The 21,555-nt window shown below is 35.1% G+C and overlaps 1 protein-coding gene across 2 annotated transcripts in view; it reads left to right on the forward strand.

The window, feature by feature from the left end:
- LOC149806880 (uncharacterized) overlaps positions 1 to 21,555 on the forward strand; it is a 204,300-nt gene that overhangs the window by 72,290 nt on the left and 110,455 nt on the right. For both annotated transcript variants that reach the window (XM_089959070.1, XM_089959077.1), the window contains exons 3-5: positions 6,880 to 6,997; positions 8,856 to 8,934; positions 21,207 to 21,296. In XM_089959070.1, coding sequence (XP_089815196.1) covers positions 6,880 to 6,997; positions 8,856 to 8,934; positions 21,207 to 21,296 — 287 coding nt within the window. The remainder of the gene's footprint in view (positions 1 to 6,879; positions 6,998 to 8,855; positions 8,935 to 21,206; positions 21,297 to 21,555) is intronic.

The following is a 21,555-nucleotide window of genomic DNA, read 5'->3' on the forward strand; positions in this document are numbered from 1 at the left end:
ATTATTTACAATTTCATAAAAAATGCAGTTACCATATTAGACATATCATGAATAGAAACTTCATAAACATATACACTTCTTTTGGTCAAAAGTATGAAAACAATGTTAATTTTATGCAAGTGCCTTGATCCTAACATGCCTTGTGAGAGGAAGTTAGCTTCAGATGAGGTATCATTATTCATGTATCTGCTATCTGTTAAAACTTTATGATCTGAGGAGGAAAATGGAGTATAAAATTTTGTTGGTATTTCAGTAAAATCATTGACTCTATCATGATAAACATCTTGTTTCATCGATATAACTAACAATATAATATAACTGTCCCAGTTTAAAATTGTTAAGTGCTAGATATTGCCGGAGAATTGTATATGCTGTTGCAAAACTCAAAAGACCGTTAATATCTGCTTCTTCTATCTTTATGTCATTGATGGGTAGGTTTAGGTATCCAGCAATCAGCTCTTTGATATTTTTGTATTTTAGTTCTGTCAGTAACTTTACAGCTTCTTTTTTAGTTTTTCAAAGGAAATGTTTTAGAACTATCATGTGCGTCATAATCTTCATCAGTACTAGGTTCTACAGTTGTAATATCATCTAGCTTTTGATATAATATGTCTCGTTCGACATCATCATGTGACTTAATCCTATGCTCAGTTTCTGATAGTGCGCTAAGTGCAGCATTAATATGATATACGTTATACTCATTTTTATCACCGGTAAGAGTCTATTAGAACTAGATATGCTGTTGTTAGTAGGTTGGTATCAGCACTATTATCTACCATTTCCAACATCTTTTTCTCATAATAGTCATACCTAACACACAAAATACTCGACGTTTAGCAAATACATCTTTGAGCTCGTTTTGTACTACCACCAATCGCAAGCGATTGGGCAACACTGTGTTCTGTTTATTTACAAGATCGGATGTAGAAACAGGTACATACATAGAAGGTATCTTATTGTCAACCATATCAATCGAACATGTAATTGTGCTGTTTTTTGTTTAAGATAAGAGGCATCCGCAGCAGTAATTGTACTTGCTGATGCTGCACTTATCTCAGTGTCCATGTGCTGTTTATTTGTAAGATGTGATGCGGCAGTTGTGTTATATGATGATATGATTTTGTTAGCACCCATGTTTATCGATCCATTGTTCTGCCTCTTAGTGTTAACTTACTATTATTGATTGTCTTTATTTGAGAATAGCTTACTGCTTGTGTGTTATCTACATTGATTGGTGGATATGTTGTTTCAGGGTCTAGCACTCGCTGACGTGACAGACTTAAGTTACCTGTCATTGTGTCTCCAGATTTTTTGATATAGTTTGTTAAATATGGGCCAGCCACAGTAGTTGCTGTTTTATCTTCTGTTGAGCTCCGATTAATGTACCAAATTTTGTGCAATAGCTTGTTCTTATGCTTGCAAACGTTGACGAGTCCCTTAAATACTTGTTTTTCTATTCTGTTCTTTCACTGTGGTGTTGTCACACATCACGTACATTTGTACCACCACATATACAGTACTATAAGTTCATCCCAATTCCCATGCTATGGTCAAATATATTTTCCCCAAGTAGATTATTTTTCATGATGATTTCATTCACATTTACCCATGTATGTTTTATAACACACCCGTTGGTTTCACATTTACCCATGTATGTTTTATAACATACCCGTTGGTTTGCAGATAACAGTCTGGCTTAGTTTGCACCACTCATTAATTCTGGAAACCAAGATTTAAAAATAGATATCTAAATTTATTTCTGATGTTTTGTGTAAGTGGAAGTGGAATGTATGTCAAAATTGTGTGCATCATAAAAATAACAATCAATGATGTCACATTATTCATAAATATTTGGCACATAGTTGTTCTTGAATTTAATGTTGTTATTGTTGTGGGTTTAAAGTGATCAGTAAAAGTGAACATTTTAGACCATTCAGTCACCAGGGCCACTACATGCATATAATCTTTAGAAACTTATGTTCACAGCAGTTTTTTTTAAATATGCGAATTATGCCCTTTAGCATGTTGGTGGGAATGCAGCAACCCAGATCTGTTTTATAATATACAGGTGGATCAGTGTACACTGCTCAGTCAATATCTTGTGCCCTCATTACTCTTGAACTTGCTTATTACATGGGGTCAGACATGGTTCCCATTTTTTATGTTACTAGAAAAGAAAAAAAAAATGACCCCTATTTTTTAACATGAAGAAAGTCATGATGAAAATTGATAACTGAACCTTGGTATATCATTTTTTTTATTGTCAAAAATGGTAGATAGGACCTGATAATTTGAATCAACATTTTGAAATGTCAACTTTTAATAAGAAGTCATGTATTTTGTTAACTTTTGTTTCCAAACAACATTCATAGTACAATGTGAATAACAAAATTCAATGCAATTTCAGTTAATGAAAATGTCATTAATGCATACAGGAGTCAGCACTTTCATAAATAAATACCAGTTAAATAAGTTTTGTCAAGGGAAATTCATGTTTTAGTTCTGTCTTTTAGTTTGGTTTAAGTGGAATCATCATAAATGCAATGTGTCCTCTTTTATTCAAACATTAAATATCTCAGTCTAATGTAACAGCTATGTACACATGCATTTCTGTGAGAACCTAATTAAGTGCTGACCATGTTTTGATATCTGACTTCTGGAAGTATTTGTTGTATTGTTGCATGGAATTAACAAGCAGACCTTGTTTGTATTATGATTTTAATTATGTCTTTGTACCAAATCAAATATAAGGCTGTGGAATAAAAGAAAAGTTAAACGGTATGCAAATCCTATCTGTATACGAGCTAGCAGCTCTGGTTATGTGTCTTCAGCTCATTTCAATTGATATGTTGAAAAGTGTTATAAATGTTATTGTGTATGTAATATAATTAAACTACTTTAAATTGACATACTCATTCACAGATATGGTCAAAGATAGCAAGGCAACCAAGCAAAATGAGTACCTGGTGAAATAAAAAGCTTTGTTACGTTTCATTGTGGAGAAGTGATTTTCATTGTTTGTAGTTACATTCCTTAAAATTGCTCAATTGACACTCGAGATTTTCGAAAGGATGAGAAGAATTTTGACTATTTAGCTTGAAATGAAGTTACAACATCAGTATTTAACTAATAGAACAAATAAAATTGAGTTTGACATTGATGGTTGTTTCACAAAATAAATGTTCCTAGTTTTTTAAACATGGAATCTTGTTTGGTTGTGAATCAGCAACAACAAAAAGCAGTGACATAATACACAATGTCTCTATTTACATGTGAAGGTTGTTGAAACCAGTTGGAATAATGTTAAAGCTCTTTCAGAGGCTGGGCATCACGAAAATAAAGGTAATTTCTACAGAAAAGCAAACATCATTAGAAAAAGCACTTTATTGGCAGTTCCTCCTGAAGCAATTATAAAATGAGTGTTCAGCCATTAAACAACCTAGTTGTTCCCAGGGAGCCTCTGGTTTTCTCGATGTCCAGCATGGATTGCATGACTTCTTATTTATTTGGAGTCCCTCTGTAACTTGCCCTCTTTATTATAATATGGTCTGATTTTAGGACCCTGTTATGCACAAGTTGTTGAGGTAGAGGTGTATGCCCAGTAGCATGTTGATAGGCATGTGAAACCCAGATCTGTCATCATATAATATACTGGCAGATCAGTGTACATCCTATTAATTTTACTTGTCATTTCCATAAAAAATTTGATATTTTGGCACCTTATTATGTGATTGGAGATCTGTATCTACACTGTTTGTGGTTGCAAAATAATGTAACTTGACAAGATCCACATCTGACAGTTAATTCACTTATAATCGATATGTTATCATTCCCTGATTCCCGCACATGAATTCCCTTAATATATTGGTTATTGTGACCTCCCCCAGTTCTCTCAGATGAATGGTCTTTATATGTTGGTTGTTGTAACCTTCCTTAATTCCCTCACATGAGTTGTCTTTATATGTTGATTATTGTAACCTCCCTCAGTTCTCTCACCTGGGTTGTCTTCATGTGTAGGTTATTGTAATCTCCTGTTTTCCTAACTTTAATTGTCTTAATATGTTGGTTATCTCAATCTCCCCCATATCCCTCACTTGGCATGTAGATTGTCAGAAGTGTAAAGCATTATTGTATTTACTGCATTACTTGTAGAACAATTACTGTGATTGTCTCATTAATAAATTCATTTAATTGTTGACCCTACTTTATCATCACATTAAAATTCATGCTATTTGTACTTTTTTTTATACAGAAACACCTTTCTTACCTAATTATATTGACCCATAAAATCATAACTCATTTTGAATGCAGACACATAGTTCCCCATGCCAAGAATCATCCATGTGTACATCAAAATTTTGCTTTTCTCGTGCTGCCATCAATATCATTCACTGTAACCATTATTATTTTGGTAACCGTATTAATACAAAATATGCTTGATCAGAATATGATCTCACTAGATCATCGTTCAGCTTTGAATTGGTAGATTACATGGAAAGTGGAAACCATAAAGATCGAATATATCATATTGTCTCATATATGCACATATTGCTTGTACATGTATATGAATTATCAAGGTACAGAAAGCTGTCCCTTTTTGAATCTCAGCCATTACGTTTGAGTTACTACTGCATGATTTGTATGCTTCCTGTTTGTACAGTCTTTATAAGTTTTCATCATTCATTGTCAGTCACTCTAGAAATGTGGACTTCAAAAAAATAGAGTGATTTACCCATAATTTACTTAGTATTTATTGTTCATTTTTTTAGTAGAAATCAGAATCTATGTATTGTCATCATTTATATGTTCTTATCTGGGGTACTAGGGTACTTTTTATAGTGCACACATCGTGTGGTTTGATTGCCAATACCAAATTTTAACTTTCATGTTTTAATGAGACCAAAAGATTGATACTGTTAGATTGTGTAAAATGTTGGTATGAAATAACTTAAAATTTAGTCAGAAGTGAAAAGTCATTTGCCTTTAAATAAAAAATTTATGTCAGAAACTTTCTGCTGAAAAACCACAAAGTATTTATTCACATATAGGCAAGTTATGGATACACGTCAAGTTATGCATATGAGGCAGACCCAAATGATGTAACAGATTTACCCCATTTTGAATATGAATATTTAAGGGAACAGTTGTAATATATATATATATATATATATATATATATATATATATATATATATATATATATATATATATATATATATAGATGAGAGAGAGAGAGAGAGAGGGGTTATGAAATTTCTGTGCTGACTTCATCCCAAACAATTATTTACTTGTCATATAGCACATCAATCAGTCAAGTTTGTCATGGAAAACAATGGAAAGTGCCCATTTTCATTGAATTTGAGGCCAGTCAATCTGTCCAGTTTGTTATAGAAAATGATAGGATTTTTTTTCTTTGAATTTGATGCCAGGCAGTTTGTATGGAGATGTTTTAGACTAGTCCAAATGTAAATTTCATTGGCTGGCCTGATGTTGAAGCAGATGATGACTGTTGACAGGTCTGTCATATAGAAGTTATATGAAATATACCCTTGTCCTTACAAATATAATCATTACATTCCTGATCTTTGACTGTTGAAACATTTATGTACCAAGTCAGTTTTGTCACATATGTACATGTGTAAATTTAATTCCTTCCAAGCTGTTAAAGCTATATACATGAAATTTGGGTCAATGATAATAACTAGACCTTCACTTTTTGTGACTAAATTCTGACATTAATTCCCCATTCAGTTAATTTTGTCTTTGATTTGTGTACTTGGAGTGATGTTAAAAATGTACTGTTAAGCTTGATCCTTTTAAACGTTGTCACAGGTAGGTCAGATCAAGGTCATGGGAAAGAGAAGTTGACTATGGTACCAAGGAAATTAGAAGCACCATTTATATAGGCTTTGTTGACATTCCTTAGCCACATCCCAGCATGTATGGCTGGTTAGAGCATAGAAATGACACCCTGTTTTTCTAAAAGTGTATTTGGTGTAGGTTTCCCACGTCCTTCCCTGAGGTCTGTAAGTGTAGTTGTTAGAAAACAATAATGCGTTATAAAATTTTTGCAGGGTTTTTCTATTTTTTTATCCATCAAATCTGTGAGTTTTATTATCCCATGAAGTTATAAGGTGTACTTTCTTCCCTTTGTCCGGGCTGACAGTGGGTCTGATTTCCACCAGTCACTTCGGATTGACGTATTATTAACCCAAAGGCTAGTTACGGCCCTGGGTTAATTTCCTTCCCCTTTTAAAGTTATTTTGATTATTTGAAGTGACTTTGCCAGAGTCTTTCTGTCCATATTGTGTTATTATTTTTTTTATTTATTTTTTTCTAAATTTTTTAAAATTTTTTAAATTTTTACATGTATGTATGTATAATGTTTTGTATGCTAAATGACCGGACGGCTTATCTAGTCCAAATCTATAAGTTTTCTTCCTATCTTCTATACCCACAAAAATAATAACTGTCTGAGATGTATTATTGTTTGTATATGCATGTAGTGTGTCTGTTATAGGAATATATGCCATAGCATACAGGGGTATGGGTTTTAGGTATTGTTTGCTTGATTTCAAGACAAGGGTTTCCCACACATGGTGGTGGGGGTCATTCATTTGCTTTAAGTTTTTTGGTTATGCCATAGCACAAAAATTTCATTATCAATTGGAGATAGATGAATTCCTCCATACACTGTGTGTTGGGAGAATTTTCTGTTATTTTAAGTTTAAATTGAATGTACCGTAGCACATAAATGTTGTGTTCAAAGTTGAAGTTTCTATTATGAGGATGTAATGGCAATATCATTTATAATTTAAGTTTTAACTGATTTATTTAGGCAAGGACTTTTAATTTTAAATTGTATTTGCATGTTTACAGGAGCTGTTTTACTGTCACGGATTGAGGAAATTGAGCATCAGTGACAATGAAATCACAAACATTCCACCTGCTATTTCCAGCTTGGTCAGCTTAGAGGAACTGGATCTGAGCAAAAATGGTGAGAGAAATTATTTATTTAATACAGAATTTTGTTCCTCTGTTTTTAAAAGCATCAGCATAGTTATTCCTTTTTTTAAAAGATGTATGATGTAATAGATGCCAACATGACAGTTAGACGTATTTATTGTTTACTTTGGGATTCCACAAGCTACAGTATATAAATTTAGTTTTCTCTGACAAATTACCATATGTTTCTGCAAACTACAAGATCAAAATTTGGTTTTCTCTGACATTTTACCATGAGATTTCACAAACTACAGTATCCTAATTGGCTATTTCCAACATTTTACCATGAGATTCCGGGGCCCCGAGTGGCCGAGTGGTCTAAAGCGCTGTCCGTTACGGATCATTGCCATCTCACCTCCGTCTGCGCCGGTTCGAGTCTCAGATTCAGCCAATGTGGGTATGTGAGAAAGCTTGCCAGTTGCTTCTCATGGGTCGGTGGTTCTTTCCGGGGTTTCCCGGGTTCTTCCTCCACCATTAACACTGGCCGCCATGTATAGCCTATCGTGTGCTGAAAAATGGCGTTAAACCCCACAACAACAACAACCATGAGATTCCACAAACTACAGTATCCTAATTGGTTATTTCCAACATTTTACCATGGGATTCCACAAACTACAGTATCATAATTGGTTATTTCCAACATTTTACCATGAGATTCCACAAACTACAGTATCATAATTGGTTATTTCCAACATTTTACCACGGGATTCCACAAACTGCAGTATCTTGATTGGTTATTTCCAATATTTTACCATGAGATTCCACAAACTACAGTATCTTAATTGGTTATTTCCAACATTTTACCATGGGATTCCACAAAAAACAACAGCATCTAATTTGGTTTTCTATGACATTTTACTTTGGGATTCCATAAGCTACAGTATCGAAATTTTCTATTCTCTGACATTTTACTTGATAAATTACAATTGCGGTTTGAGGATCTACATCTTTGGGTTGAGTGAGAAAGTATTTTGAAATTATTAATATAAATATGTGTCCTGTTCTTGTAAAATGAAAACTTTGATCATAAATTTTAATTTCATTTTAAAAAATGTAAGAAGCTTGTATATCTACCTAATTTAAAGAAAATACAGTGGGTGAGACTTGTTTCTTAACACTGTCCAGAATTGTCCTGAATTTATCCATGGTCTAGAAAAAAATTCTCTACCTTAGGGGTTGATAAGTTCTCTTACCTAAGTGGTACATAAGCCCTCTTACCCTAGAGCTATACAAAGTCATGCACTTATATTGTTATGTCATTTGTATGACTTCATTGATATGCATATTATAATGTACAAATGGAATACATACAATATAATGTTCTGCAGAAAATGCATGTAAGAAAAAGAATCTTCCCAATGTATGTTGACAGAATAGATCAAACTAATCCCCGTGGAGTAAGATGTTTATCTGGGACTCGGCAAGCCTGGTTCCCAACACAGATTTTGTCCCCTTTCATTACATGAATCTACCCTGCTCACATACATGCAAAAGATTTTATTGATCTGCTATATAGGATAGATAAATGTATGATGTGACCATGCCTGTGACTTTTCTTCACAAAGCTAAATGTCATGTTGATTAATGTATTTTTCACTTTTTTCTGTTGATCACATGATAAAAATGGTAGTTCAGAAGAGTCAAAAACTTGAAATAACCAATTACCATAATTATTTATCTCAAGTGGAGCTTAAATCTTAATTCTGATATACTTTTTGTTAAGATCTCTGGCCAATACAGCTCATAGTCTTTGTTTGAATATCTCTATTTTGACCAAAGCATGATGATAAAATCTTTTAGATTTTTGGTGATATGTTAAGACATGTAACTTTTTTAAATTCAATTTACAGGTATCATAGACATTCCAGAGAGCATTAAGTCTTGCAAGTATCTGCGGTCTGTTGATGCAAGTGTCAATCCATTGGGGAAGTAAGTTTTACATGCTGACTTGGTGCACAAGATCAGTGCTAATTTGCAGTTTTAGCATTCAGCTGAAATGCTAACAGAAAAATTTATAGATAGAGGAATTTCAGTGCTGTTTTTCATTTGACAGATGATGATACATACATGGTTGCTTTTGGCTGAGTCATTATCTGTGAGTTAGTTGAATACAACATATTGAAATAGTGCAGCCTCACTTATTTTTCTGTTACCATCTTTGACAGGTGTGAAAATAACATGTTAGTCTTTACCATTATAGGTGAGGTCCCATGGTTTTTGCTCATGGAAGGATAGCAGTGCTGCATTTACCATAGGAAACTTGTTAACAACAACAATACCTTTTAATGTTGAAGCATTGAAAACAGACATTTTAAACAGAAATACTTAAAGGTCAAAGTTCTTTCATGTTGTATTATATATTAAACTTTATTATATGGGCAAACATTTAGTGTAGGATGTAACTGCCCTGTTTGTGATAGATGCCCTAAAGGTCTGGTCTTGTGGTTGATTTTTAAACCCACTCTCAGTACTTATATTGTCTATATCAGGTATCAGCAGTGTATGGCATACATGCCAATGGTTGCTTGCCAGACTTTTTGGAGAGGCATGTGGTATGACTTGTAGTTGTGTATTGTATGTACTAAAAATGGTAATTATATTGAAGGGATGAATATGACTTGGCATGCAGCACTCTACAATTGATCTGACCTGGCACAGAAAATTCTAAAAGGTTATGGATGCCTGGTTATAACATGCTAAAGAAATGGAAGCTAAGTGCCTTTCCCAATGACAAAATGAGTCAGCTGACCCAGGCTGACCCTGCATGGGTGTCAGACCCATGACCCTTGGACTCAACTAACTGAGCTGCACAGCTCCTCACTAACAAAGGACACTGAAAAATTAGCTGTTAGATATGTACTCATGTTGATGTGCTGCTTCCCTCCTTATATAAATTTTGATAGTTCAAGTTGTAGATCAGTGGAATAGAGCTACATGGGTTCTGGATTTAGGACTTATAAAAGACAACCCACTGGAATAGAGCTACAGGGGCTCTGGGTTTAAAGTTTTATACCTACAAAAGTCAAGCCCACTGGAATAGAGCTATTGGTTATTGGTTTTGGACCTACAAAAGACAATGCAATGGAATAGAGCAGCATTGGTTCTGGGTTTAAAGTTTTGTACCTTCAAAAGACAAACCACTGGAATAGGTTTAAAGTTTTGGACTTTCAAAAGTTAACCTACTTCCACTTACTTGTACTTAAAAACCAGCAAATTTGTCCAAAAGAATCAGACAACATCAAAATCTGAGCGCTTTTCCTTGGACCAGTTTTGTTTTCTTTATTAGTGGATTGTACTGTAGCCCATAAGAAACATTCCTACAATTTTATTCAAATCAAATTTCGCCAAAGTTTGTTGAAATCTGTCAGGATATATAAAAGTTCTGTTCCAAGTTTTAAAAATGATTCTTACCTTGTCCTTAATTTTGTGTCACAACAACAGTCTACATGCTAATTCTTATCTAAATCATTTAATTTAATGCTTAAACCTGGGTACCTTTCAAACATGTGATAATAATTGCAGTGGATAAATGACAGTTGTGAGACTTAAGCTTTCATCGACTGACCTAAAGATGCATTAGTTGACATCTGCTGACATGATTCTTCAGAGTTTTAATTCTTGCAAATACACCGCCTGATCTGTTCAAAGATTAGTCTTTAAAGAATATATATATATATATATATATATATATATATATATATATATATATATATATATATATATATATATATATATTGATAATGAGAAAAATTAAAATTTGATTGGCACTTTGAAGATTTATTGATAATGAAAAATTGACAGAAGACACTCAACATTTTGACATGACATTTCTAATAATGATTCTTTTCATTTGTCCACACCACAAGAAATCCTTACCTGAAGAAGCTTTACTTCACTTGTCTCCTGTGAGGTGCCATGGAACATCTAGTCTATTACATCAATTAACATTTCAACTTTACATACAGTATTTCTGCTTTTATATGCCCGGGAGGCCCACTTTTTTTTAATGTTTTGAAAAGAATGGAGTACAATAGTAATGATAATAATAATACTGACTTTATTTAAAGAAGAGCATTTGGTCACCTAACCAATCTATCATGAGGCCTTCTACCATGCTTTTTGTACAAAAAAAATATATATATATATATATATATATATATATATATATATATATATATATATATATATATATATATATATATATATATATATATAAAATGCACAATGTTTGCAACATGAGGTGTTTTTAGTCAGTTTAACATTGGTAGAAACTTTCTTAACATGAAAATTTCCAATAGTTTTTAGAAGCTGGAGATAGTATGAATCTGGATCATAATTTTTTGTCATCATTAAATTTTTTCCAATTTGTTCACTTCACAAAGTTAGTTTTCACAAATATAAATGCTTGCTGCTTTATCATTTTACTTTGTAAAAAAAATATGATCATGAATATCACCAAATTAGCTAAAATGTGCTGGTGAGCCGTAGGATCACACCAGGGCTTTTTATAGGAAAATTACTGTTCTTAATATTGATTTTGCCCAGAGAGAGATTTTAGAGTAAACCACCATGGGTGATAATTTTTCACAATAATGTTTGTATAATGCACAACAAGCTACAAACAGAATTGACAAGATTTGCCATATCGCCATGTGCTGGTATGTTTGGATCTATATGATTCATTCTACTTATATTGTTAACAGTACAGACCTCTCTTTCTGCTAAGGCATTATGAGACAGCAGATTTGGGTCTTTGTTGTACATAGTGTAGTTGGCTGTGTGTAGTAATCTGTTTAAATATTGTACAGTTGTACCTGTTCAAACTGGGGAGGTCCACTGCAATTATTCAGTTGTATTCAGACTCTAGAATTTCATAATAATCAGTGACAGATTATCTCAATTTATTTTGAATCTGCCTCAAACGAAGGGATACTAGAATAAGTAAGTATGTATGTATACATGCATGGATGGATGGATGGATAGATGGATGCATGCATGCATGATGGATGTATGTATGTATGGTTTAATGGCACATCAGCACAATCTTTGCTATATAGTGCATAGTAAGTGTAGGTATCCAAACAGGGACATACAGAACAAACAATAAGGCAAAAAAGGTTATAATGAATATATTTTAAATTCTTTACTTTTTCAGCACATATTTGAAATCTTACACATAATTAAGTATAATCAGACTCAAAATGTGACTTACCTAAGCTTCAAGTTGATTTTAATTAATTAAAATTCTGATCTTAAAGCTATTTATAAGTCTGATTGGATACACTATTTAATGATCTGTAAAGTTCACCACTTGAAAATCCTACCAAAGGCTCAGTAGACCCTATGAATGAATTGACTGTTATCTTTGCAATATTCCCATCTTAAGAATGGAGACATCCTCCCTGCCCGTACCCTATCCCTGATGTCCTTACCCACACCTCAATCTTCTTTCATGCTTTATTTTCCCAGGTTGCTAAAGTGTGACGAGAAAAGAGGCATTATTATCCTGATTATTAGAGCATACATGAATATGCTATTCTTAAACCACCTGATGTATCAAGTTGTTACATAAAATCTGGCTGTATCTGAGCTTTCATTGAATTACATGTTCTTGGTGTAATTTGATAAAAAGAAATTTACACAAAAATATCATTTTGAAGTGCAATTGTTTATGCAAGAGAGAAAGAAGTTCAGGCTGAAATTAAACCAGAAAGGAAAGTTTATGATGTGGAAGACATCCCCCAATGAGCTCAAAACAGGAATGGATTATTTCACTGGTAATCACATTAGTGTCAGATTTTAATGGTGCCTACCATAGCAATTGATGGCAAAAGTAGTTTATGAATTATAACACGCATAGAGAACTCACAAGTGTAATATGTCTTTCAAATTCTTGTAACAAAATTACAGTTGTTTAGATGATTATCATCAATGACCAAGACACAGGACTAAGATATTTTATTCATTCTTTAAGCTTTCATACAAAGAATATATGTACTTTTCATGTCACTGTTTACTCTTTTATACGTAGTTGTGGTAATAATTACAAACTGTACCACAGGAGTTACACATTAGTGTGCAGATCAGCAATTAGATGTTCACATTTTTTCACAGTGTACTTTGACAATACATTGGTTCCCTTCTTGATTGCTACTTCTTCCCCCTGATAAGTGGACATTCCCTTTTTATGTTAATAATAATAATAATAATAATTCATATGTAATAATAATAAAGACTTTATTTAGCGGAGGTAACTCAATTAGTTACAGAACTAATCTACCTTGAGGCCTTCTATCTGTTATGTACAATATATACAGTATATACTGTGTTGAGACTCCCTTTGCATAATAAGTTTTATGTTGAGAATTCTTTGAGCCCCCATTAATATGTACAGTATATTTGTACTCAACTCAACAATCCAAGAACCATTGGTGCTGCTGTTTGATAAAAGCTTAAACCACAGGTTGCAGCAAAAGCAACTAGATCTTAATGTGAGATTCTGGCACATAGAAACAGACAACATAAAGACCAGGTTTGTCACAAGCCAATTTTTAGGACATGCCAAGGCCACTGACCTCATGCAGGCCATGATGGATGCTGTTTCCGATGCAGGCTTAGCACTCCATGACATGTTTCAAATTGGCATGGACGGCCCTAGCATGAATTGGAAGCTACACGAAGATCTTGGTGCCCAACTACAGCAGGATTATGGAACCAGGCTCATTAACATTGGTTTATGTGGCTTCTAAGTAGTCCACAACAGTTTTGAAAGAGGAATGTCAGCAGCAGGCTGGAAAGTATCCAGTTTTGTCTCATCAGCCTACCATCTCTTTAAAGATATCCCAGCAAGGCTAGAAGACCATGTCAAGTCTTCTGAAGGACAGAGTCCCCTGAAGCTTGTTGCTCATTGTTGGTTAGAGAATGTTCCAGTTTGTGAGAGAGCAATAATGATCTTCCCAAGTATGTGGAGGCAGTTGAGACAAAAACAGTGACAAGACCTGACAAGAGGCAATGCACCAGATGGTGAGAGGACTGATGAGCCAATTCATAATTAAGTGTCCTTGTTTGCTCAGATGAAAAAATGGTAAAAATTAACATCACAGACACCTCCCTTCAAGTGGACTACAGTTAGGTGGACATTGGTTATGCGGCAGAAGAACTGAAGGAGGGCACAGCAGAACTGAAGGCAAGTGAGAGACAGAAGATGGAGTTCAAGATGGAGTGTAATGCTTGTCTCATAGAAGTTGTCAAAACTCATCCTGGAGAAAAGTCCAGTCTCCTATTTGACTGTGAGGAACTTGTTCTGCCTTTCTAATGCATTGATGGCAGAAGTCAAGACAAAATGCAGGGATAAGTTCCGTAGACTTCTTTCATACCTGGTCAGCTGCCATAGGCTGATTGAGAACTTGAGTGATACTGTCCTTCAGCAGTTTCAAATGCTTCTCAACTGCATCACAACAGAAAGGTTGTTGGCATTCTGTCCATTGGAGGACCGGGTGGATGAACTTTTCATGAGTTCAGTTGAAGGAAGTCCTGATGCAATGTGACCTCAAGCTAGTTCTGGAGGCCTTGCTTGTGCTATCTCATGGTCAGGCCACTGTACAAAGATCTTTTGGCATCAACAAGGAGATAGAGGTGGAGAACATGAAGGAAAATACCCTGATCACCCAGAGAATTATCTGTGAGCATGCCAGTAGAGTAGGAGGCCAGGCATTTGTACAAATTTCAAAGAACTTCTGATATCCTGCAAGTTGGCTAGGCAAAGATACATACAGAACCTTGAGGATGAGCATTTGAAGTCCAAATCAGCTACACAGACAGCTAAAAAAAAAACCAGACCCTTGAAGGAGTTGAAGAAAAAGGAGCAAAGAATTGAGGACAGCATCCAGCATCTTGAGAAAACATTGGACAAATTATATGAAAAGGCACAAGCTACCAGAAAAATCTCCTTTGTTACACAAGCCAATGCACTAAAAGAGAATCTACCCAAGCAGTCAGAAATGGAAACTATCAAAAAGGAAATTGCTGACCATGTTAAAGAACTTAGTACTTATAAAGCCAGTGGTTGTAGTGTGGTCATGTATGCAGATTATATATTTGAGTGTAGAATTTAAAGAAAAGATTGTGACTATTCTACTTTGTCTGCTTTTTATCCTTCCATTGTATTTTGTTCTTATATGATGATTTGTGACTGTCATACAAGCAGACTCTGATCTCCAGTAGTTGTAGTGTAGTTGGAGTGATGAATTTAAAGAACTGTTGAACCTAGTGTACCTTATTTGCTATGTAATCTGTTGGGATTTTTTTTGTTCTTCATATAAAGATCTGAATTCATTTGTCTTTCTTAGAAATAAATTGTTGTTTTTCTCCTAAGATTTTTTAAATTATATTCTGTTATAAAGTCTCAAGCCTATTGCACAAATATTACGAAGCCCCTTTGTCAGGAAATTATAACACTCTCACTAATCCCTCAAATGGCCATTGATAAATATACCTAAAGTGCACTGGGCATCGGGGTCCTTGAAAAAGTTGGATGAAGTCCTTGAAAAGTCCTTGAATTTTGTCACTCCAAAGGTGTTTGAACCCTGCCACAGTTGGGCTACATCTGTGGATTCAAAATCATTGTACTCACGGCACTTGAAAGAGAAGGATCACAATCAACTGCAGTTGTCATTCATTGTATTATAACTAAAATCCGTTTGCAACTTAACAAGCATACCATTTAAGTGCTATTTGTTTTGTGAAATAAAATGACTAAAACTGAGTATCTCGTGCAGTGGCTAAAGCAATGTCAGTTTCCCATGTTTGATAGCTTCAGGCGGGATGCTGTCGCTACCTGTTGCTTTGGCATTTGGGAGGGAGTTGATGGCTTTGCTGAGCTTCTCTAAGGTGGGCACTTTGTCGAGCTCCACCATGGTGGGCAGTTTCTGTATCCTGCTAACGGCTGTAATAGTGACTGACGTTTCTCGGGAGTATAGTTCTGAGTAGTACTCCACCCATCTGGCCAACTGTTGCTTACAGTCTGCATCTTCTGTCCTATCAGAGAATTCAGGGGGGCAACCCCTTTTGCTGTAGGGCCTAGAAACTTCTTGATGCCACTGTACATACCTAGGATGTATCCAGACCTGGCACTGCTCTGGATTCCTTCACGCAGTTGTTACCAGTACTTGTTCATGCACTGTCTAACGATGCTTTGGGCACTTCTGAGGGCAGCAAGCATCCATTCATAGGGGCATTTTTTGTAAGTTATGAAGGCTTTTCGTTTGTCCTCGTTTATTGGTTCCATCCTTGAAAGATGTGCACTGAACCAGTCCTGACTGGGCCATTCCTTCTTGCCAAACGTGACATGGCTGTGCTGAATATGGCACCCTTCAAGGCATTCTACTTGGCTGTGGCATCATGCTCTGGCAGGTCCTGGAGCGCCTGGTCCAGGGCTGACACATACTCCTCCACCTTGGAGGGGACCGACATCTGCGCAGTGTTGATGTGAGGGCGACCTTTTGGTTTTGAGCTGTGTAGTGTGTGTGGGTGTAGGTGCACCCTGCTGATCATGAGGGCGTGGTTGGAGTTGCAGTCTGCACTGTGGTAGCTTCTGGTGTCTTTAACGACATTACATATAGTACAAGATTTGTTAACTGAATTTAAAGTCTGCTAATAATAATCGAGCTGGTGCCAGCGATGAGACCTGGGGTGTTTCCATGACACTTTGTATTGTGGCTTACACTTGAAGAAGGTGTTTGTAACACACAGGTCATGGTAGGTGCAGAGCTCCAGCAGTCTCAGACCATTTTCGTTGGTCTATCCAGTGCCATGATGTCCAAGACAGGTAGGCCATGACTCAAGGTACACACCTACTTTGGCATTAAAGTCGCCAGTTTAACAGAACAATTATATTTTACTTGCCTTACCTAACAGAGGATAATGTTATATACTTGTGTGCATTATTCACTGCCAATTATCCAGTAATTAGTCATACATTGTTTAATACATCCCACATGCACTGGCTGTTTTTCAGTATTGACCAACATCATAAAGGTGACAAATAACATTCATATTTATGCATATGTCCTGTTTATTCATACCAGGTAAATAGTGGATTTTAAGCATAGATTTTTTTTATCTTGCTGAATTATTGGGGCAGCAACTGCTACTCCAGCTCAGATGCCCCTGTGAAGAAAAATTTAGAGATGTACATAATTTAAAGAAACATAATTCACCCCCATTTGGAGTACCTGTGAGCACTGTTCAGGGTCTCTTATTTTGAATTTAGGTACAGATTGTACTGCAGTTAGGAAAAGACAGTCATTAATGACAATAATTAAACCTGATCAGAAGTACATCATACCAGTCATTATAATATTGTATGGAATCTTATCTCCAGGGTGATGATGTTTTGGTACAGAAGTCATGCCAAAATGGATTGTTATGACTGGCAATTGTGCTCTTGACAGATTTATGCCTTGTGATTTACAGATTAAGGATACCAGTAGTGAAATTAATAGAAATAATTACTTATTTAGAACACTGTGGAAGGGTAACAAATCAGTACAGTCTTTTCTGTTACCTGAGAAATACTTTTCTCTCAGAATTAAGCTATTACAGACAAAATGACAGTCTAAAAGTTTGCAGCAAGTTTTCAGCAACAAAAAATAGATTTTTTTTACTTTGCTGTAAGGTGTGCCATCTTTTCATAATCTACTTTGCTGCTGATTATTATTAGCAGACTTTAAAACCACTTAACAAATTTTGTACTATATATACTGTCATTAAAGACATCTAGAAATAGGAAAATACACACTCCATCTCTCATTCTGTTTGACAGAGTACAAAATGGTTATTCTGAAACTTTGTACTGTAATTGATCATTCTTAACTCGTTAACCCATCGTGCCACATTTATGCATCATGCGGTTGTACCTACTTCCAAGATCTGTACTGTCAACACCATTTATGATATATCAAAGTGGGTTGTATTAACATGAAAGTAGACAAATGTAGCTATACAATGGTACCAAAGTAGACAGATTTAGCTATACAATAATACCAAAGTAGACAAATGTAACTACACAATGGTACCAAAGTTGACAAATGTAGCTGTACAGTGGTGCCAAAGTAGACAAATGTAGCTATACAATGGTACCAAAGTAGACAAATGTAGCTATACAGTGGTACCAAAGTAGACAAATGTGGCTATACAATGGTACCAAAGTAGACCAATGCAGCTATACAATGGTACCAAATAATGTAGACTTTCTACATATATAATAAAGTACAGCAGAGAAAATGTAGTTTTTGAGACCTGGTTTTTGTTAGGTCAGATATTATTGGTTGCTGGACTGGAGTTTGTGTCCAAATTTTAATTTTTTTGACCTGAGATCTAAAGCAGATGGTCTGAACTGCACATGGACAGGTGAACCGTTGCAAAATTTGGATAAGTTTGAGTTTGGAGGTAAAAAGTGTCCAGGACATTAAAATGATGGGTCTAATAAGCAAAAAAAAACCCACAAGAAGTCCAATTTTTACCTTTTGCACATGAGTGAGTGAAATAGCAAATCAAAAGCAACATCTTTAACACAACTGGGCATCTGGCAAAATGAAAATTTCTTGAAAGCAGATGTGCTTGGATGTATTCAGAAAAGAACCAAAAATGTGTTTCCTACCCCCATTTCAGGCAAAAATGACAAAAATCTCCAGTGCTTAATCAGTTAACTACATACTGATAAAATAAAATAATAGAATACTTACCAAATATTACTAATCACTTATAATATCACATCACAACGGAACAAAATAATATTTATAAAACGTATTAGGAGATAATTTGTGAGGGGGGCCCCAAGATTTTGACTGCCTAAGGGCCTCCACAGGGTTTAATACGGCAGTGGGTGGGACATCATGCTGCATGTCTGTGGTATGATGCCCCAGTGCTAGACATCACTATAAACTGCCACACTGCAGACATTGTGGCAGTATGACTGAGTTTGGGGAGCAAAATTTTAAAGAAGAATATGCCAAATATATAAATATATAATTTAGGATTTTGTGCATAAATGTATTGCAATTATTGTTCTTTTGCTATCTGGGAACAATAATTTTTGCAGATTGGGGTACACCTTTGCAGAGGCAAAGTGCAGCAAGCCATTTCCCAAATTTAACATGTTTCACTTGACTGTGAATTTTCAGATGTTGTAGGGTGCAAACCACCCAAGGCAGATCCCAGTGGGGACAGGCTTAATGAGTGAAATATTCAGTAACTTTTGTAAAAGAAAGGAATTTGTCACAGATGAGTTCGGCATGTCTTCTGCTGCAGTTATGATGGGGAAATGAGCATGTTTGCTGTTGGCAAGTGCCTCCATTGGTGCAAGCCACATGTTGGCCAGCTCAGACATGTTAGCTTAAGTCGGTCATTACAAATACGACAAGATATGATGTCACTGTCTGGCTCTACTAATTTTAGTATAGTATTTCTAACAATACAATATTTCTTACAGTACAGCATTTTCTTAAAATATAATATTTCTTACAATATGGTATTTCATAAAATATTTCTTTTAACAAATAATCATTGTTTAGAATCTGTCAAAGATGAAAAGCTTTTAGGTATATTTGTAAATAATTTACAGTTGGCTGACCATTTGACAATATTTGTAAAGTACCGCCCTACTGCCCTGCGCAGTAGAATGAAGAAATATTATCAACAAAAAGTCAATAGATATTCTGTATTATGATGCAAATTATCTTCCAATTCAGGATTGATGTTCTAATTTATGGGGATACGGTATGGCCAAATCTGATATTGATAAGATTGTAAAGGGCAGCACGTTTTATTTCAGATACACCCATTGATTATTCTTTAAAATAATTGTTTACAGCACTAAAATGGCTTACAAAATATCAATGGTTTGATTTTCATGAGGCAGTCCTTCTACATAAATGACAATGTGGCACTGCACAGAAATACCTATTTTAGCCTTAATAATTTGGTTTTGTTGTTGTGGGTTTAAAACCATATTTCAGCTCATGATAGGCAATACATGTCAGACAGTATATTTGGTGGAGGAAGAATCTGGGAAAACCTCAGTAAGAACCACCATCCCATGGGAAGCTGCTGGCAGACTTTCTGACATACCCATGTTGGTTGAGCAGACATGTGCAGAAAGAGGTGAGATGTGTGACTGATTTGTAAAGGCAAGCATTTTACACCACACAGCCACCCATTACGCCCCCCCCCCCCATGGGCCTTAATAAACACTTGTAGTAGAGGTCATCACATGGAAGCTGAAACGAAAAACAGGGCAATTCAAAAAGTCTTCCAGTACTCTTTTCCAATTCTATGAACTATTCTTCCATATTCTGATAAATCAGCTTGCAAACCTGTATTGATATGTTGGTGATATGATCTTTAAATATAACATTGCATATTGGTCCACAATACATTAGTGCACATAATGAGTGGTTTTAGATGCTTATCAGTTATTCCACCTACTTTGAAATTTGGTATGGTATTGAACTATGATGATAATCACATGATAAAATACTTTACATGTGATAGTTACATGACAAATCCTTTGATGCTTAAGTCACATTACTTAAACAACCAAAATACTTTTGAATCTGCAAAAGTTGCATCTGATTGGACACACAATATTGATAGAACCTAATCATTTTCCAAAAATAGCCTGGTGATTTAAAATGGCATTGGGTGATTGGGTAGTGTATGACCATGCAGATTTACAAGTTTGCAAACATAAATGTAGGATTTGATTTGGAAATTTGCCATGCAGATATCCGAAAGGCTTATTTAACTAAGGATCTGCAAGAAAAACTGGTAAGTGTCTAAAAAGAGTTCATATGTACACTGGTGTATTGTGGAAAAATGTTACGGATATAAATGAAGTATTTTACGAATAGGTAAGATTAGATCCCAAACCACCAACCTACCAGTACAGGTTTGGGGGCTGATTAATAAGACTAACTCTTCCATCGATTGTAAAATCTACTGAAAATATTAAGATATTTCAGACAATACCATGAGCATGTGCATGTTATTAATAGATTACAATATAATTTAGTAGTTATAATACCAAAGACGTCTGATTAGATCAGGGTATTGTCCATGAGTAGCGTAATAGAACTTGTATTTAAAATTAAATTTAAAATATTGATTGTTAATGACTAAATTATTTCTAATTATCCTTTCAGACTACCAGATGGCTTCACTCAGCTGCTGAATCTGACACAGCTCTACCTCAATGACACTTTTCTGGACTACCTACCTGGAAACTTTGGCAGGTAAACATATCATATCTATTCATATATTTAAACACATCCATCTGCAAACAGCATAGATCTAAATCTGCCATCAGACAATATGGCAGCAGATCAGTTTCTGCACTTTTCATTGTACGTATAGTTTTCAAACAGTGTAGACTTGGATTTGCCACTAGATTTAGCTTTATTCACATTGTAGACTGTACACATAGGCTCAGATCTGTCAGTATATCACAATATAATGTATGTCTGCATTGTTCACATTATAGACTGTACACAT

This window comes from Sinohyriopsis cumingii, chromosome 1 (assembly GCF_028554795.1).
Source record: "Sinohyriopsis cumingii isolate HCF-2022 chromosome 1, ASM2855479v2, whole genome shotgun sequence".
Classification (NCBI taxonomy): domain Eukaryota; kingdom Metazoa; phylum Mollusca; class Bivalvia; order Unionida; family Unionidae; genus Sinohyriopsis; species Sinohyriopsis cumingii.